Source organism: Stigmatopora nigra, chromosome 2, assembly GCF_051989575.1.
Source record: "Stigmatopora nigra isolate UIUO_SnigA chromosome 2, RoL_Snig_1.1, whole genome shotgun sequence".
Lineage (NCBI taxonomy): Eukaryota > Metazoa > Chordata > Actinopteri > Syngnathiformes > Syngnathidae > Stigmatopora > Stigmatopora nigra.
This window is the reverse complement of record NC_135509.1, coordinates 2,041,441-2,059,940: the sequence shown is the minus strand read 5'-3', so window position 1 is coordinate 2,059,940 and position 18,500 is coordinate 2,041,441. Positions and strand designations below refer to the sequence as shown.

Genomic DNA, 18,500 nt, shown 5'->3' with positions numbered 1-18,500 from the left:
ATGGTGCAAGGACCAGTTTGGTGCAAGGACCAGTTTGGTGCAAGGACCAGTTTGGTGCAAGGACCAGTTTGGTGCCCGTGCCAGTTTGGTGCCCAGACCAGTTTGGTGCAAGGACAGGTTTGGTGCAAGGACCAGTATGGTGCAAGGACCAGTATGGTGCAAGGACCAGTATGGTGCAAGGACCAGTTTGGTGCCCGGACCAGTTTGGTGCCCGGACCAGTTTGGTGCCCGCACCAGTATGGTGCAAGGACCAGTTTGGTGCAAGGACCAGTTTGGTGCAAGGACCAGTTTGGTGCAAGGACCAGTTTGGTGCCCAGACCAGTTTGGTGCCCAGACCAGTTTGGTGCAAGGACCAGTATGGTGCAAGGACCAGTATGGTGCAAGGACCAGTATGGTGCAAGGACCAGTATGGTGCAAGGACCAGTTTGGTGCAAGAACCAGTTTGGTGCAAGAACCAGTTTGGTGCCCGGGCCAGTTTGGTCCCCGGGCCAGTTTGGTGCCCGGACCAGTATGGTGCAAGGACCAGTATGGTGCAAGGACCAGTATGGTGCAAGGACCAGTATGGTGCAAGGACCAGTTTGGTGCCCGGACCAGTTTGGTGCCCGGACCAGTTTGGTGCCCGGACCAGTATGGTGCAAGGACCAGTTTGGTGCAAGGACCAGTTTGGTGCAAGGACCAGTTTGGTGCAAGGACCAGTTTGGTGCCCAGACCAGTTTGGTGCCCAGACCAGTTTGGTGCAAGGACCAGTATGGTGCAAGGACCAGTATGGTGCAAGGACCAGTATGGTGCAAGGACCAGTATGGTGCAAGGACCAGTATGGTGCAAGGACCAGTATGGTGCAAGGACCAGTTTGGTGCAAGGACCAGTATGGTGCAAGGACCAGTATGGTGCAAGGACCAGTATGGTGCAAGGACCAGTTTGGTGCCCGGACCAGTTTGGTGCCCGGACCAGTTTGGTGCCCGGACCAGTTTGGTGCCCGGACCAGTATGGTGCCCGGACCAGTATGGTGCAAGGACCAGTATGGTGCAAGGACCAGTTTGGTGCAAGGACCAGTTTGGTGCAAGGACCAGTTTGGTGCAAGGACCAGTTTGGTGCCCGTGCCAGTTTGGTGCAAGGACCAGTTTGGTGCAAGGACCAGTTTGGTGCAAGGACCAGTATGGTGCAAGGACCAGTATGGTGCAAGGACCAGTTTGGTGCAAGGACCAGTTTGGTGCCCGGACCAGTTTGGTGCCCGGGCCAGTTTGGTGCAAGGACCAGTTTGGTGCAAGGACCAGTTTGGTGCAAGGACCAGTTTGGTGCAAGGACCAGTATGGTGCCCGGGCCAGTTTGGTGCCCGGACCAGTTTGGTGCCCGGGCCAGTTTGGTCCCCGGGCCAGTTTGGTGCCCGGACCAGTTTGGTGCCCGGACCAGTATGGTGCAAGGACCAGTATGGTGCAAGGACCAGTATGGTGCAAGGACCAGTATGGTGCAAGGACCAGTATGGTGCAAGGACCAGTTTGGTGCAAGAACCAGTTTGGTGCAAGAACCAGTTTGGTGCCCGGGCCAGTTTGGTGCCCGGGCCAGTTTGGTGCCCGGACCAGTATGGTGCAAGGACCAGTATGGTGCAAGGACCAGTTTGGTGCCCGGACCAGTTTGGTGCAAGGACCAGTATGGTGCAAGGACCAGTTTGGTGCCCGGACCAGTTTGGTGCAAGGACCAGTATGGTGCAAGGACCAGTTTGGTGCCCGGACCAGTTTGGTGCCCGGGCCAGTTTGGTGCCCGGGCCAGTTTGGTGCCCGGGCCAGTTTGGTGCCCGGGCCAGTTTGGTGCCCGGGCCAGTTTGGTGCCCGGGCCAGTTTGGTGCCCGGACCAGTTTGGTGCCCGGACCAGTTTGGTGCCCGGACCAGTTTGGTGCAAGGACCAGTTTGGTGCAAGGACCAGTTTGGTGCCCGGGCCAGTTTGGTGCCCGGGCCAGTTTGGTGCCCGGGCCAGTTTGGTGCCCGGGCCAGTTTGGTGCCCGGACCATTTTGGTGCCCGGACCAGTTTGGTGCCCGGACCAGTTTGGTGCCCGGACCAGTATGGTGCAAGGACCAGTATGGTGCAAGGACCAGTATGGTGCAAGGACCAGTTTGGTGCCCGGACCAGTTTGGTGCAAGGACCAGTATGGTGCAAGGACCAGTTTGGTGCCCGGACCAGTTTGGTGCCCGGACCAGTTTGGTGCAAGGACCAGTATGGTGCAAGGACCAGTTTGGTGCCCGGACCAGTTTGGTGCAAGGACCAGTTTGGTGCAAGGACCAGTTTGGTGCAAGGACCAGTTTGGTGCAAGGACCAGTTTGGTGCAAGGACCAGTTTGGTGCCCAGACCAGTTTGGTGCCCAGACCAGTTTGGTGCAAGGACCAGTTTGGTGCAAGGACCAGTTTGGTGCAAGGACCAGTTTGGTGCAAGGACCAGTTTGGTGCCCGTGCCAGTTTGGTGCCCAGACCAGTTTGGTGCAAGGACAGGTTTGGTGCAAGGACCAGTATGGTGCAAGGACCAGTATGGTGCAAGGACCAGTTTGGTGCCCGGACCAGTTTGGTGCCCGGACCAGTTTGGTGCCCGGACCAGTTTGGTGCCCGGACCAGTTTGGTGCCCGGGCCAGTTTGGTGCCCGGGCCAGTTTGGTGCCCGGGCCAGTTTGGTGCCCGGACCAGTTTGGTGCCCGGACCAGTATGGTGCAAGGACCAGTATGGTGCAAGGACCAGTATGGTGCAAGGACCAGTTTGGTGCCCGGACCAGTTTGGTGCAAGGACCAGTATGGTGCAAGGACCAGTTTGGTGCCCGGACCAGTTTGGTGCCCGGACCAGTTTGGTGCAAGGACCAGTATGGTGCAAGGACCAGTTTGGTGCCCGGACCAGTTTGGTGCAAGGACCAGTTTGGTGCAAGGACCAGTTTGGTGCAAGGACCAGTTTGGTGCAAGGACCAGTTTGGTGCAAGGACCAGTTTGGTGCAAGGACCAGTTTGGTGCAAGGGCCAGTATGGTGCAAGGACCAGTATGGTGCCCGGGCCAGTTTGGTGCCCGGACCAGTTTGGTGCAAGGACCAGTATGGTGCAAGGACCAGTTTGGTGCAAGGACCAGTTTGGTGCAAGGACCAGTTTGGTGCCCGGGCCAGTTTGGTCCCCGGGCCAGTTTGGTCCCCGGGCCAGTTTGGTCCCCGGGCCAGTTTGGTGCCCGGACCAGTATGGTGCAAGGACCAGTTTGGTGCCCGGACCAGTTTGATGCCCGGACCAGTTTGGTGCCCGGACCAGTATGGTGCAAGGACCAGTTTGGTGCAAGGACCAGTTTGGTGCAAGGACCAGTTTGGTGCAAGGACCAGTTTGGTGCCCGGACCAGTTTGGTGCCCGGACCAGTTTGGTGCCCGGACCAGTTTGGTGCCCGGACCAGTTTGGTGCAAGGACCAGTATGGTGCAAGGACCAGTTTGGTGCAAGGACCAGTTTGGTGCCCGGGCCAGTTTGGTGCCCGGGCCAGTTTGGTGCCCGGGCCAGTTTGGTGCCCGGGCCAGTTTGGTCCCCGGGCCAGTTTGGTCCCCGGACCAGTATGGTGCAAGGACCAGTATGGTGCAAGGACCAGTATGGTGCAAGGACCAGTATGGTGCAAGGACCAGTTTGGTGCAAGGACCAGTTTGGTGCAAGGACCAGTTTGGTGCCCGTGCCAGTTTGGTCCCCGGACCAGTATGGTGCAAGGACCAGTATGGTGCAAGGACCAGTATGGTGCAAGGACCAGTATGGTGCAAGGACCAGTATGGTGCAAGGACCAGTATGGTGCAAGGACCAGTATGGTGCAAGGACCAGTATGGTGCAAGGACCAGTTTGGTGCAAGGACCAGTTTGGTGCAAGGACCAGTTTGGTGCCCGGGCCAGTTTGGTGCCCGGGCCAGTTTGGTGCCCGGGCCAGTTTGGTGCCCGGGCCAGTTTGGTCCCCGGGCCAGTTTGGTCCCCGGACCAGTATGGTGCAAGGACCAGTATGGTGCAAGGACCAGTATGGTGCAAGGACCAGTATGGTGCAAGGACCAGTTTGGTGCAAGGACCAGTTTGGTGCAAGGACCAGTTTGGTGCAAGGACCAGTTTGGTGCCCGTGCCAGTTTGGTGCCCAGACCAGTTTGGTGCAAGGACAGGTTTGGTGCAAGGACCAGTATGGTGCAAGGACCAGTATGGTGCAAGGACCAGTATGGTGCAAGGACCAGTTTGGTGCCCGGACCAGTTTGGTGCCCGGACCAGTTTGGTGCCCGCACCAGTATGGTGCAAGGACCAGTTTGGTGCAAGGACCAGTTTGGTGCAAGGACCAGTTTGGTGCAAGGACCAGTTTGGTGCCCAGACCAGTTTGGTGCCCAGACCAGTTTGGTGCAAGGACCAGTATGGTGCAAGGACCAGTATGGTGCAAGGACCAGTATGGTGCAAGGACCAGTATGGTGCAAGGACCAGTTTGGTGCAAGAACCAGTTTGGTGCAAGAACCAGTTTGGTGCCCGGGCCAGTTTGGTCCCCGGGCCAGTTTGGTGCCCGGACCAGTATGGTGCAAGGACCAGTATGGTGCAAGGACCAGTATGGTGCAAGGACCAGTATGGTGCAAGGACCAGTTTGGTGCCCGGACCAGTTTGGTGCCCGGACCAGTTTGGTGCCCGGACCAGTATGGTGCAAGGACCAGTTTGGTGCAAGGACCAGTTTGGTGCAAGGACCAGTTTGGTGCAAGGACCAGTTTGGTGCCCAGACCAGTTTGGTGCCCAGACCAGTTTGGTGCAAGGACCAGTATGGTGCAAGGACCAGTATGGTGCAAGGACCAGTATGGTGCAAGGACCAGTATGGTGCAAGGACCAGTATGGTGCAAGGACCAGTATGGTGCAAGGACCAGTTTGGTGCAAGGACCAGTATGGTGCAAGGACCAGTATGGTGCAAGGACCAGTATGGTGCAAGGACCAGTTTGGTGCCCGGACCAGTTTGGTGCCCGGACCAGTTTGGTGCCCGGACCAGTTTGGTGCCCGGACCAGTATGGTGCCCGGACCAGTATGGTGCAAGGACCAGTATGGTGCAAGGACCAGTTTGGTGCAAGGACCAGTTTGGTGCAAGGACCAGTTTGGTGCAAGGACCAGTTTGGTGCCCGTGCCAGTTTGGTGCAAGGACCAGTTTGGTGCAAGGACCAGTTTGGTGCAAGGACCAGTATGGTGCAAGGACCAGTATGGTGCAAGGACCAGTTTGGTGCAAGGACCAGTTTGGTGCCCGGACCAGTTTGGTGCCCGGGCCAGTTTGGTGCAAGGACCAGTTTGGTGCAAGGACCAGTTTGGTGCAAGGACCAGTTTGGTGCAAGGACCAGTATGGTGCCCGGGCCAGTTTGGTGCCCGGACCAGTTTGGTGCCCGGGCCAGTTTGGTCCCCGGGCCAGTTTGGTGCCCGGACCAGTTTGGTGCCCGGACCAGTATGGTGCAAGGACCAGTATGGTGCAAGGACCAGTATGGTGCAAGGACCAGTATGGTGCAAGGACCAGTATGGTGCAAGGACCAGTTTGGTGCAAGAACCAGTTTGGTGCAAGAACCAGTTTGGTGCCCGGGCCAGTTTGGTGCCCGGGCCAGTTTGGTGCCCGGACCAGTATGGTGCAAGGACCAGTATGGTGCAAGGACCAGTTTGGTGCCCGGACCAGTTTGGTGCAAGGACCAGTATGGTGCAAGGACCAGTTTGGTGCCCGGACCAGTTTGGTGCAAGGACCAGTATGGTGCAAGGACCAGTTTGGTGCCCGGACCAGTTTGGTGCCCGGGCCAGTTTGGTGCCCGGGCCAGTTTGGTGCCCGGGCCAGTTTGGTGCCCGGGCCAGTTTGGTGCCCGGGCCAGTTTGGTGCCCGGGCCAGTTTGGTGCCCGGACCAGTTTGGTGCCCGGACCAGTTTGGTGCCCGGACCAGTTTGGTGCAAGGACCAGTTTGGTGCAAGGACCAGTTTGGTGCCCGGGCCAGTTTGGTGCCCGGGCCAGTTTGGTGCCCGGGCCAGTTTGGTGCCCGGGCCAGTTTGGTGCCCGGACCATTTTGGTGCCCGGACCAGTTTGGTGCCCGGACCAGTTTGGTGCCCGGACCAGTATGGTGCAAGGACCAGTATGGTGCAAGGACCAGTATGGTGCAAGGACCAGTTTGGTGCCCGGACCAGTTTGGTGCAAGGACCAGTATGGTGCAAGGACCAGTTTGGTGCCCGGACCAGTTTGGTGCCCGGACCAGTTTGGTGCAAGGACCAGTATGGTGCAAGGACCAGTTTGGTGCCCGGACCAGTTTGGTGCAAGGACCAGTTTGGTGCAAGGACCAGTTTGGTGCAAGGACCAGTTTGGTGCAAGGACCAGTTTGGTGCAAGGACCAGTTTGGTGCCCAGACCAGTTTGGTGCCCAGACCAGTTTGGTGCAAGGACCAGTTTGGTGCAAGGACCAGTTTGGTGCAAGGACCAGTTTGGTGCAAGGACCAGTTTGGTGCCCGTGCCAGTTTGGTGCCCAGACCAGTTTGGTGCAAGGACAGGTTTGGTGCAAGGACCAGTATGGTGCAAGGACCAGTATGGTGCAAGGACCAGTTTGGTGCCCGGACCAGTTTGGTGCCCGGACCAGTTTGGTGCCCGGACCAGTTTGGTGCCCGGACCAGTTTGGTGCCCGGGCCAGTTTGGTGCCCGGGCCAGTTTGGTGCCCGGGCCAGTTTGGTGCCCGGACCAGTTTGGTGCCCGGACCAGTATGGTGCAAGGACCAGTATGGTGCAAGGACCAGTATGGTGCAAGGACCAGTTTGGTGCCCGGACCAGTTTGGTGCAAGGACCAGTATGGTGCAAGGACCAGTTTGGTGCCCGGACCAGTTTGGTGCCCGGACCAGTTTGGTGCAAGGACCAGTATGGTGCAAGGACCAGTTTGGTGCCCGGACCAGTTTGGTGCAAGGACCAGTTTGGTGCAAGGACCAGTTTGGTGCAAGGACCAGTTTGGTGCAAGGACCAGTTTGGTGCAAGGACCAGTTTGGTGCCCAGACCAGTTTGGTGCCCAGACCAGTTTGGTGCAAGGACCAGTTTGGTGCAAGGACCAGTTTGGTGCAAGGACCAGTTTGGTGCAAGGACCAGTTTGGTGCCCGTGCCAGTTTGGTGCCCAGACCAGTTTGGTGCAAGGACAGGTTTGGTGCAAGGACCAGTATGGTGCAAGGACCAGTATGGTGCAAGGACCAGTTTGGTGCCCGGACCAGTTTGGTGCCCGGACCAGTTTGGTGCCCGGACCAGTTTGGTGCCCGGACCAGTTTGGTGCCCGGGCCAGTTTGGTGCCCGGGCCAGTTTGGTGCCCGGGCCAGTTTGGTGCCCGGACCAGTTTGGTGCAAGGACCAGTATGGTGCCCGGGCTAGTTTGGTGCCCGGGCCAGTTTGGTCCCCGGGCCAGTTTGGTCCCCGGACCAGTTTGGTGCCCGGACCAGTACGGTGCAAAGACCAGTACGGTGCAAGGACCAGTTTGGTGCCCGGACCAGTTTGGTGCCCGGACCAGTTTGGTGCCCGGACCAGTTTGGTGCCCGGACCAGTTTGGTGCCCGGGCCAGTTTGGTGCCCGGGCCAGTTTGGTGCCCGGGCCAGTTTGGTGCCCGGACCAGTTTGGTGCAAGGACCAGTATGGTGCCCGGGCTAGTTTGGTGCCCGGGCCAGTTTGGTCCCCGGGCCAGTTTGGTCCCCGGACCATTTTGGTGCCCGGACCAGTACGGTGCAAAGACCAGTACGGTGCAAGGACCAGTTTGGTGCCCGGACCAGTTTGGTGCCCGGACCAGTTTGGTGCCCGGACCAGTTTGGTGCCCGGACCAGTATGGTGCAAGGACCAGTTTGGTGCAAGGACCAGTTTGGTGCAAGGACCAGTTTGGTGCAAGGACCAGTTTGGTGCCCGGGCCAGTTTGGTGCCCGGGCCAGTTTGGTGCCCGGGCCAGTTTGGTGCCCGGGCCAGTTTGGTGCCCGGGCCAGTTTGGTGCCCGGGCCAGTTTGGTGCCCGGACCAGTTTGGTGCCCGGACCAGTATGGTGCAAGGACCAGTATGGTGCAAGGACCAGTTTGGTGCCCGGACCAGTTTGGTGCAAGGACCAGTATGGTGCAAGGACCAGTTTGGTGCAAGGACCAGTATGGTGCAAGGACCAGTTTGATGCAAGGACCAGTTTGGTGCCCGGGCCAGTATGGTGCAAGGACCAGTATGGTGCAAGGACCAGTTTGGTGCAAGGACCAGTTTGGTGCAAGGACCAGTATGGTGCAAGGACCAGTATGGTGCAAGGACCAGTTTGGTGCCCGGGCCAGTTTGGTGCCCGGTCCAGTATGGTGCCCGGACCAGTATGGTGCCCGGACCAGTATGGTGCCCGGACCAGTTTGGTGCCCGGACCAGTTTGGTGCCCGAACCAGTATGGTGCAAGGACCAGTATGGTGCAAGGACCAGTATGGTGCAAGGACCAGTTTGGTGCCCGGACCAGTTTGGTGCCCGGACCAGTTTGGTGCAAGGACCAGTATGGTGCCCGGGCCAGTTTGGTCCCCGGGCCAGTTTGGTCCCCGGGCCAGATTGGTCCCCGGGCCAGATTGGTGCCCGGACCAGTTTGGTCCCCGGGCCATTTTGGTCCCCGGGCCAGTTTGGTCCCCGGACCAGTTTGGTCGCCGGTCAAATGTACTTAGACATTAAACAGTACTTAGATATTAAACAGTACTTAGATATTAAACTCTTTCAGTATTAAACTCTCTCAGTATTAAACTCTCTCAGGATTTAAACTCTCTCAGTATTAAACTCTCTCATGAATATAATTTTGGGAGAAAAATGCAAATATATTCCTGCCTTGACTTGCAGTGTTGAATAAAGAAAATCCCATTATTTGTATTTAAAAAGATAACTTTGCCTTGGAAAGTTTGCTAATTTAACATACACTTGTGAACAAATAGTATCGATGTCACAGTGCTGTACAGAAGCAAAGTCAATACTTCTCTATCACGATACTTACCTTCTTTGTCCTGATCATCTTCTGACCTTTCAGCATTGTTGTCTTCAGTTAATTCGCTTTCGTCATTACCGTTGTGTTCCCCCGTTGTCCCCTTTTTCTCTGTGTTCTGTTCGGTCCTTTCCTCGGCGGCCTTATCATTGCGACACTGCGAGTCGAGGCTGTCCATGGACTCGTTCCCGTTGACTTGCGTGACATCGGGAACCTCTTTGCACGGAGTGTCGGATTTTTGAACTGCGGGTTCGGCTTCGAGTAGACTGTCACCATCTGCCTGTAGATTTAAGACAATGGAGTTGAGTTGGTTTTACCGACTGCTTTCCGGTTTTGGCGGCACCAACCGGAGGTTCATTGGAGCTTTCTTCCTCCATGGAGGAGACGTGGGGAAGATGGCCGTTGGCCCGAGGTCCCGGTGTATCACAAGACGATTCTTCGTCTACCGTCAAACAGGAGTCGTTCTGCGTCGCATCCGTTTCGCCATCGGGGTGTTCTTCCCCTTTCTCTTCTTCCGTGGACTTCTTATAGTTCTTTGGTTTGCGGATGATGCCTCGTACCCAAAATGGCCGCCGGCGGAACTTCTTCTTGATATGATCTGCATAAAAAAAACAAAGGCAAGGACTATTAGAATGGTTCTTTAAAAAAATACACACATTTTTTGACAACATTTAATAGTGTATAACTTTGTCTATGGTGGCGACATTATGCAAAATGGAGCCCATTTTAAAGTCAACATTAAGTCGAGTTATTCCGTGACAGTGATTTGTTGAAACTGGCAAACAATGCAAGTTGACGCTAGAAAGGAAAAATAAATAAGACGAACAATAGCCTCCGTAATCTGTAATTACCCTTTTTTTTGCTACCAGAAAAACAACCGAGGTTAAAATGCCATTATTGGCAAAGCAACTGCAACACAATTCATTTAAAAACAACTGAAAGCCACCAATAAAATTGGCTGTTCAATTTAGAGAGCCCAATTTACATCTATACAATGGAAATAGTGGTATAAACCCAAATACAGATGGAAAAGACAAACAGATTTAGCAGGAAAATGCAAAGTCAGTTCTTTGAACACAATGCCTATGTATAAGCGAAGTAGAAAATGGTCAACATGGCGGCCTTCACTGATAAGAGGTCAGGACACAGCAGTTGACTGGACGCATGATTGAATTCTCAAGAGATAACATTTCAGGCTAACCGCAAATGAATCCTTTGAGATTGTTGTGAAAGAGATTCCAGTAAAAAAAAAAAAAAAATAACGTATCACAACAAATGCCATTGAAGAACATTGATCAACAAGGTCTTCCATTGAGGACGACAAAAGACAACAAGGACAGAGGAATCTATACTCAGACAAGGCCAAAGAATATATTCTCATTAGTTGAATCAAAAAAGAAAAATGTCAGGACCACAAATGGGCAAAAATGTGGATTTTTTAAGAGATTCTTGTCGATGATTAATCAACCTAATCACTGATTGCACCTGGAAAATACAAAGTCAAAGACCCTGTTAGTCAATTTCCAATTCACAGCATCATTCCCTAGGAATTCCAATGTTAAATTGCTTAGACAAAAGTAATCAACAGTCGGCTCTCATTAATACGACTTGACGAATCCTTTGTGGATTTCAGCCATGTGTAGAAATTTGGAGATATTTTTTCCCTCTCCAAGGATATGCTGGATAAAACCACGGTGGACTCATTCAATCAAATCCAAGCCATTACAATTCTGTCAAGCGGCAGTGGAATGGCATAAATCAGATAAAAGATCTTTTGAATAATTAAGCATATATGGCCCATCGTGATCTCAATGGACACTAAATGGTCAGGAATGCATTAGCCTGTTAAACAGCGGAGTGCACTCCCCTGCATTTATTTGGATTAGAGGCCATGCTGAGAAAACAAAGAGGCATTGTTTTTAGTAGTATATCATATTTTCTCGCATATAAGTCGCAGCCACGTATAAGCCTTACCCTTAAAATTGTTGATACAGCAAGTATTTTTTTAGCAACAAATAAACCAAGTATCTTTTTTGGCAACAAATACACCAAGTATCTTTTTTGGCAACAATTACACCAAGTATTTTCTGGCAACAAATACGCCAAGTATTTTTTAGCGACAAATACTCCAAGTACTTTTTTAGCGACAAATACTGCAAGTACTTTTTTGGCGACAAATACGGCAAGCATGTTTTTAGCAATAAATATTGCAAGTATTTTTTTAGCGACAAATACGGCAAGTATTTTTAGCGACAAATACTCCAAGTACTTTTTAGCGACAAATACTGCAAGTACTTTTTGGCGACAAATACAGCAAGTATGTTTTTAGCAATAAATATTGCAAGTATTTTTCAGCGACAAATACGGCAAATATTTTTTAGCAACAAATACGCTACGTATTTTTTAGCGACAAATACTCCAAGTACTTTTTTAGCGACAAATACTGCAAGTACTTTTTGCCGACAAATACAGCAAGTATGTTTTTAGCAATAAATACTGCAAGTATTTTTTAGCAACAAATACGGCAAGTATTTTATTCATTTTATTTTAAATAATTTTTTGAGACAAATACGCCAAGTATTTTATATATTTTATTTTAAGTATTTTTTAGCAACAAATACGCCAAGTATATTTTAGCAACAAATACAGCCAAGTATTTTTTTAGTGACAAATACGGCAAGTATTTTATTTATCTTATTTTATTTTAAGTATTTTTTTGCGACAAATACGCCAAGTATTTTTTTCGCAACAAATACACCAAGTATTTTTTTAGCAACAAATACAGCAAGTATACGGCAGACCATACGGTATTTACTATTAGGGCAAAGGCAATTGCAAATGAGGCCGAGTTTTCCTGTACCGATATTTAAATCCACCACTGTTAACAGACCCCAGAATTTCCTTTCCATGCTGGCCAGATGTCTTATTTACACAAAGAAAAGCAAAAGCCCACAGGAGGTTGGCTGGCGAGGACTTAGCTATCACCATCAAAGATGTGTAGTAAGCACCCGGGGGGACTGAAAAGGTGAGACGGAGTAGCAGCAAGCGACTCGTCATAGGAAGCTCGTAAATGATGCATGAAAATTGTCAGAGCATGAACAGCCAACCACATGGGGGGGAGGCGGACAAGTCAGTCTAAGTTCTAAAGCTCTTTTGTAGTAGTAATTAAAACAGTCGTCGCATTTGCTAGGCCGTGCCAAATGCTGTACTATAAGCGCGCCAGTTAAAAGTGAGGTGAAATTCCACTCCGGGATCCAAAGTGCGGTACCAGCAATTATTAAGCCGATAAATCATTGCGGTGCAGCCAACGAGAACACAGAGCACCCAAAGAAAGCCTTTGGGTACAATTAGGAATTGGGTTGTCTGACCGACTGATTTCTTTACTTCATAATTTCATCGGATTATTGCTTCGGTGATCTGGAGCTAATGTTAAGAGACGATGAGTAGTTTGAGGACAGTCGGGATTGTCGTGAAGAAGTTGTTAGGTTAAATGTTTTGGGTTGGTTAAGAGAAGTTTGAAGGAATTAGTGGTGTTGGAGTGGGAAATTAGTAACAGTTGACATTTAAATTACGAAAAATTAAGAATGCTTCTTAGAAGTACGGTATGAGAAAAGAACTTGATAGGTATACATAAAAATAGAATAATGGCAAATAAGTATTACAGAGCTACACAAAGATCAGAATGCCAAGTAGACCTGTAACTTTTTAAATAATGTGTCTTTTTAGAAGATATGAAATTAGCAACCTTTACCATCTTCAATTACGAAAAATTAAGATTTTAGAATGCTTCTTAAAAGTATGATATACGAAAATAACTTGTTAGGTATATATAAAAACTATAATATGGCAAAGAAATATTACAGAGTAATACAGGTAGATCTGTAACTTTTTAAATAATGTATAATTTTAGAAGAAATTAGCAACATTTACCATTTTCAAATACAAAAAAATGAAGAGTATAGAATGCTTCTTAAAAGTACAGTATGAGAAAATAATTTGTTTGGCTATCTAGGTATAGAAACTAAAATATATCAACGGCAAAGAAATATTACAGAGATCCAAATGTCAGGTAGACCTGTAACTTTTTAAGTAATAAGTCATTTTAGAAGATACTGAATTTTAATTTTAGAGGGAGCTAAAGCCTTCGACTTCAAATTCAACATGGCACCTTTACAAATTCAAGACGAGGTTAGCATGAATATCCAATGACATAAGCGGGTCAATGTCTCACATCTAATTCTCAATGGGTTAAAGACTACAAACCCTCTACTTAACATTTGGATTGTCTTTAAGAACATTAAAAATGGAGGGCAATTTGAGTACTGAATCCAAAATATGCTCAACTTCTTCCTCAATTAAAACAGTAAAAACATTTCTCAACCGTGGTTTGATTTAAAAATTAAAAAACTAGCGGCAATCATGTTATTCTAAGGCACAACTTGGGAAATTGGCCAATCTGCTCGCATCATTCCATCGGCAATTCCAAACCTGAACAGATGCTCTCTTGTTTACCTTACGTGCAGGTTGTTTTTTTTTCTTCACCGTAAGCGTGTGTTTCCATGGCAATCAACAACATTTTTCCCCTCCTCTCCCGAGAGGGTTTTCGCTCTGTAAATCTCCATGAATTCACATTTAGGACACGGGGGCGAACACTGGTGCATATTCATGCCGAGGGAATAAATTATACTGTAGCATTTTGGGGTCAAGGGAAAACAAATGCCTCAGGCACTTTTTTGGCACTTGGAATGTGTAATTTAATAATCATATGGGGATCTGGTGCATATTTGATTTGAGACTCCCTGCAGTAGAAGTAGGCTATGGGTGCTAGCTGGGATTTATTCCAAATAAATACTGTTAGAAATGTATTAAAACTCAATGTAATAGTTTTATGGAGAGTAAAGTGGCTTGTTTTTATTTTTCTAACAGATGTATAAACCTCTAAATAAAAGAAATTGGGTACTTTGACTAACATGAAAGTTTGTAGTTTATAAATACTTTTCCTGAACTAATATTTTCTCACATATAAGTCGCACCTTAAAATTACCCTTGATTTGGGGGAGAGTAAAGTGGCTTGTTTGTATTTTTCTAGCAGATGTATAAACCTTTAAATAAAATAATTTGGGTACTTTGACTAACATGAAAGTTTGTAGTTTATAGATACTTTTCCAAACTAATATTTTCTCACGTATAAGCCGTATCCGCATATAAGTCGCACCTTAAAATTGACCTTGAATTTGCAGAGAGTAAAGTGGCTTGTTTTTATTTTTATAAAGGATGTATAAACCTCTAAATTAACAAATTTGGGTACTTTGACTTACATGAAAGTTTGTAGTTTATATATAGTTTTCTAAACTAATATTTTCTCGCGTATAAGCCGTATTCGCGTATAAGCCTTACCTTAAAATTGCCCTGGAATCATTGATTTTTACTATTTTTCTCCTATAAGACGCTGTCTAATTTACATTTTTCCTGGAGAAATACAACACGAGAAAATACGATGAAAAATTCCGAATGAATAATATCCCAAGGTTGTCTAAGAACGTCCTAGACCTGCCTTCTATTGCCAAGAGCGACCTTACCCAATTACAAGATGACTTCTCGATGTAAATATTAAAAGGAATGCCTTACGTCACCTGTAATGACCCTTTAAAAAAAAACAGCAAAGAAATGAAAAAAGAAGTCCAACTGTCAAGAGCGGCAGAGTGTTCGGAAAAGAAAGCTCCCAAGGCTAAGATGGTGACTCATGAGCTACAGGGTTATAAAATGTAAGATGGTCATCCATCAAGCGAGGTGACATGCTGCAGCGACACTTAATGAAACGCCCCGATCAATAAATGATACCATCCCTGGTTGGTGGAAATGAAGGCGATCAGTCAATTCGTTCAATCGTTTTTTCCACTGCCAACGAACAAGCGCCTGTTTGCTTTTTACTTTTGCTATGTCTCTCTATATGATAACAACGATTCTAACGTTGATTTTACTGGCTTGAAGACAAAGTTTTTCAATCTCTTGCATAACAACAACATAGCAAGAATTAACAGTTAACATAAATAAGTAATAACTTAGCGTCCTTACCTCTATTCGGTTAACAGTTGGTGTTTAGCTTCTGATTGGAGTAACTACGAATAATATTTAATAGATGGCAACCTGACCAGAATTAAGTATTGAGGTGATGAAAGGTGATTTTTTTTTCCTGAGGCATGAATTTTTATATTAGTTGCTCTTTAAGGCGCTTTAATTAGACTTACGATTTTATACTGCAAAGTTTGTAATTGTCAAAGTAAATAGCTCTTAATAAAAGGTACGTTGAACCCAATGTTCCCTTTAATTTTTCGCTGGTCTGGGTAGAAAGACAACCTCTCTGAGTACTAGTGTGACATCATCATTGCTCGCCATGGGTACACCAGTATCATACCTCGCATAAGCAGGTGTATTTCAATGTTAACTCTAATTTTTCATGTAAAAAAATGCTGTAAAAGATGAAAAACATAAGTGGACAAGTAAAAAAATACTTTGGATTTTATTTACTGCGCGCCATATGATTGCTGCTGCGCAGAGAAGACGAGAATAGTGCACAATTGTGCTTAAAGGGAACATTGGTTGGACTTCAGCTTATTTGTTATCTCATGAATAGGCAGTTGTTGTGCTTATTTTGTAATAGAGAACAATTGCATAACTTGTTCTAGATAATAGTAAAGTATTGACTAGAGACTAAAATTATACATTGCAGTTTTTCTATTATTTATGTCAAGGAGAAGGTATGTGGAAGTTAAAATTTGACAAATTATCCAGTCTATTCCACATGGATTCGTCACTCTAAGGGTCTACTGAAAAGATCAAGCTTAGAAACAGTGATGGTCTCTCTCAAAAGTGATTTAGATAAAGTTAAAACGGCTCCACAATTTTGAGAGTTCTCTCTCCTAAAGTAGCAAAATAGCAGGATTGTACCATGCCTGAAATTTAAGCAATTATTTGTTAACATCAGTAAACATCAGTCTTTGGAATTAAAGAACTCGGTTGTCCTTTGTAGTAGACCACATGCTACTTTCACATTTTCTACCGAATTGTTTTCCTAAACTCCAAAGTGATTAAAAAAAGATCTCTTGGGCAAACAACGTGTCCTTCTAAAAAACAAAAGGATTTGCTTCAAGGAGAGACTGGAGATATAACAAAGACTGAGTTAGCGTGATAAGGCTAAGATAACAAAAACAGACGTATTGTTGGTTTGAAACATTTTTCAAGCCGATACATGAATTCATCACAATGCTACTGCAAGTGCACGGAGGTCGTTAGTAAACGTTGTCGAACGGATGTGATGGTTTGATGAATAACAATGAACTGGAGTTAGATGTTGAAAAAAAAAAGCTAATGAATTACTGAGCTGCCCTTGACTGTAATGACACGTCTTAATGAGTCGTTAGCTAGAAAAGAGGGCACCCATGTGCGCCTCGGACCGGCATTTATTGGCTGTGTCCGCCATTAGTCTGGATAAGTATGGTCTCACAATAATTTAAGTAATTATAAACAGACGGTGCGCATTTTAAATTCTTACGGTAGGGTGTCGGATGATGTTGTATCTCTTTATGGGGGTGCTTTTAAGGGGAATAACTAATAGGTGGGTGATTTTATCGTCTGTACTATTGTTACGGGTGAGAAAATGTGCATTGTAAGCTTTAAAATACTCAAAAAAATAATAATAAACGGAAGAACAACTGTAATTATTTTTTAGAAGAGCATAAATGCTTGCATAATTTAAAAAGTAGCTTGAAAATAATACATTTCAGAGTCTGACTTTTAACTATGTTGGGTAACAGCATGTAACATAATACAATAAACTAGCCTAAACACTTTAAAAAACATGATTTCCCTTCATGTTAATAATCTCTACAAACATCACACAAAGTCATTTATGACCACCAACTGGCGACAAATCTGTGCACCACAGAAAGACCTTTGAAAATCATTTTTTAGAGAGAAAAACACATCCTAATATTGGACATAACTACTCCAATCTCCAAACTAAAGATGGGTGCTTTGTAGCCGCCTGCTGTTCGTGTTCTAATTTTAGCCCTCAAGGAAGAAAAGTTCCATTTGTCACCTGACATCAGTAGCCAGCGACGTGAATAATGGAAACAAGCTGCCAAAATTAGTTTCCTGTGAACAGTGACCGAGTAAGCCTAAAGTGACAAGCGGCTAACCGCCCAAGGGAGTTGACAGGATGACTATGGAAGAAGCACCTAGCACAACTTTGGGGACAGCTATAATTAAAAGACATGCATTATAAATGATTGAGGTTATCATTGAGAAGAGATGCCCTATTAAAAGTTCTCAAGATCCAGTAAAAAAATTAGAGTACTCAAAAGTTATGCCACATACTCTATCCATTTGGAGAGGTGGCTTTTTAAAGAACATATACTTTCTATGGATCCACTAATGATAAATAGCCAGTAAAATTTTGCTTGGCTACAGTTACTACTATTAAACAACACAAACTACAAGGTTGTACTTCATGTTCTGGTCTTTATATTTACTAGAAGAGACAAAGACCAGAAAAATTCAGTAGTATATCATTGAGAAGAGATGCCACTACATAGTTCTCGGATCCAGTAAAAAATTAAAACACTCAAAAGTTATGCCAAACAACATTATTTTTTTAAATGGTACATTTACTATCTATTTTCAGAGGTGGCTTTTAAAAAATATATACTTTTTATGGATCCACTAATGAAAAAAAAACAGTCTGGATTTGCTTTCCTACAGGTACTACTACTAAAAAACGCAAACTACTAGGTTGTACTTCATGTTCTGGTCTTTATATGTACTAGAAGAGACAAAAAGACCAGAAAAAAATCAGTAGCATTATCTTCAACAACCCTTGGTTTTCCCTCAGAAAACTAGTGTCCTCTACAATAACCCATTTCCTGAATGCCTACTGTCCTTTTTGTCCTTAAAAGTAATCAAATCCGGGCCATCCTTTTATGCAGTAAGTACTCCAGTCAAATATGAAAGCAAGAGGGGTGTTTATTATGACTTTAAATATCCCATCAAGGCCCCGGCAATGGATTGACATTGGCAACGGGGGACGAGATGCCCGTTTAATGTGATGTAAGATGCACGCACGGCGGGGGATGTGAGCGTGGTGGTGGAGGGGGCTATGGAGGGGGTCACGGCGGTCTTTTCCAACCACAAGAGAGAGCAAAGCCTCGATGGCTGTTGCCTTGGGCAGGGCTATTGACTGAAGCAGAGGACACATTATGCACAGCCTGCCTCATTATTCTTCTCTTGCAAACACTCGTGTGTGAGGAACAGTTCTCGTCAAAAGGAAATAACGGGGAAATAATACTTGGTTTGGTTTGGAATCATCACCTGGCGCGTGGAGGTCAATAACGAAAAGTCTCGACTGTGAAAAAGCAAGCTGAGGGGAGGGGCTTAATTATAAATGAAAGGATGGTACTGGCAATGAACTTGATCCTTGTGGTGGTGGTGGTGATGCACTACGAATGAACCCCGAGCTAGGGGGCTCAATAATGGCCCTGGGGGGGTCTAGGGGGAAGGGCCGTTTCGG

At 47.2% G+C, this 18,500-nt stretch overlaps 1 protein-coding gene across 1 annotated transcript in view; it reads right to left on the bottom strand.

Annotated features, from left to right (window-relative positions):
• The window catches only part of atad2b (ATPase family AAA domain containing 2B), a 55,490-nt gene that overhangs the window by 13,257 nt on the left and 23,733 nt on the right, over positions 1 to 18,500 (bottom strand). The window contains 2 exon segments of the mRNA XM_077743773.1: positions 8,948 to 9,219; positions 9,221 to 9,533. Coding sequence (XP_077599899.1) covers positions 8,948 to 9,219; positions 9,221 to 9,533 — 585 coding nt within the window.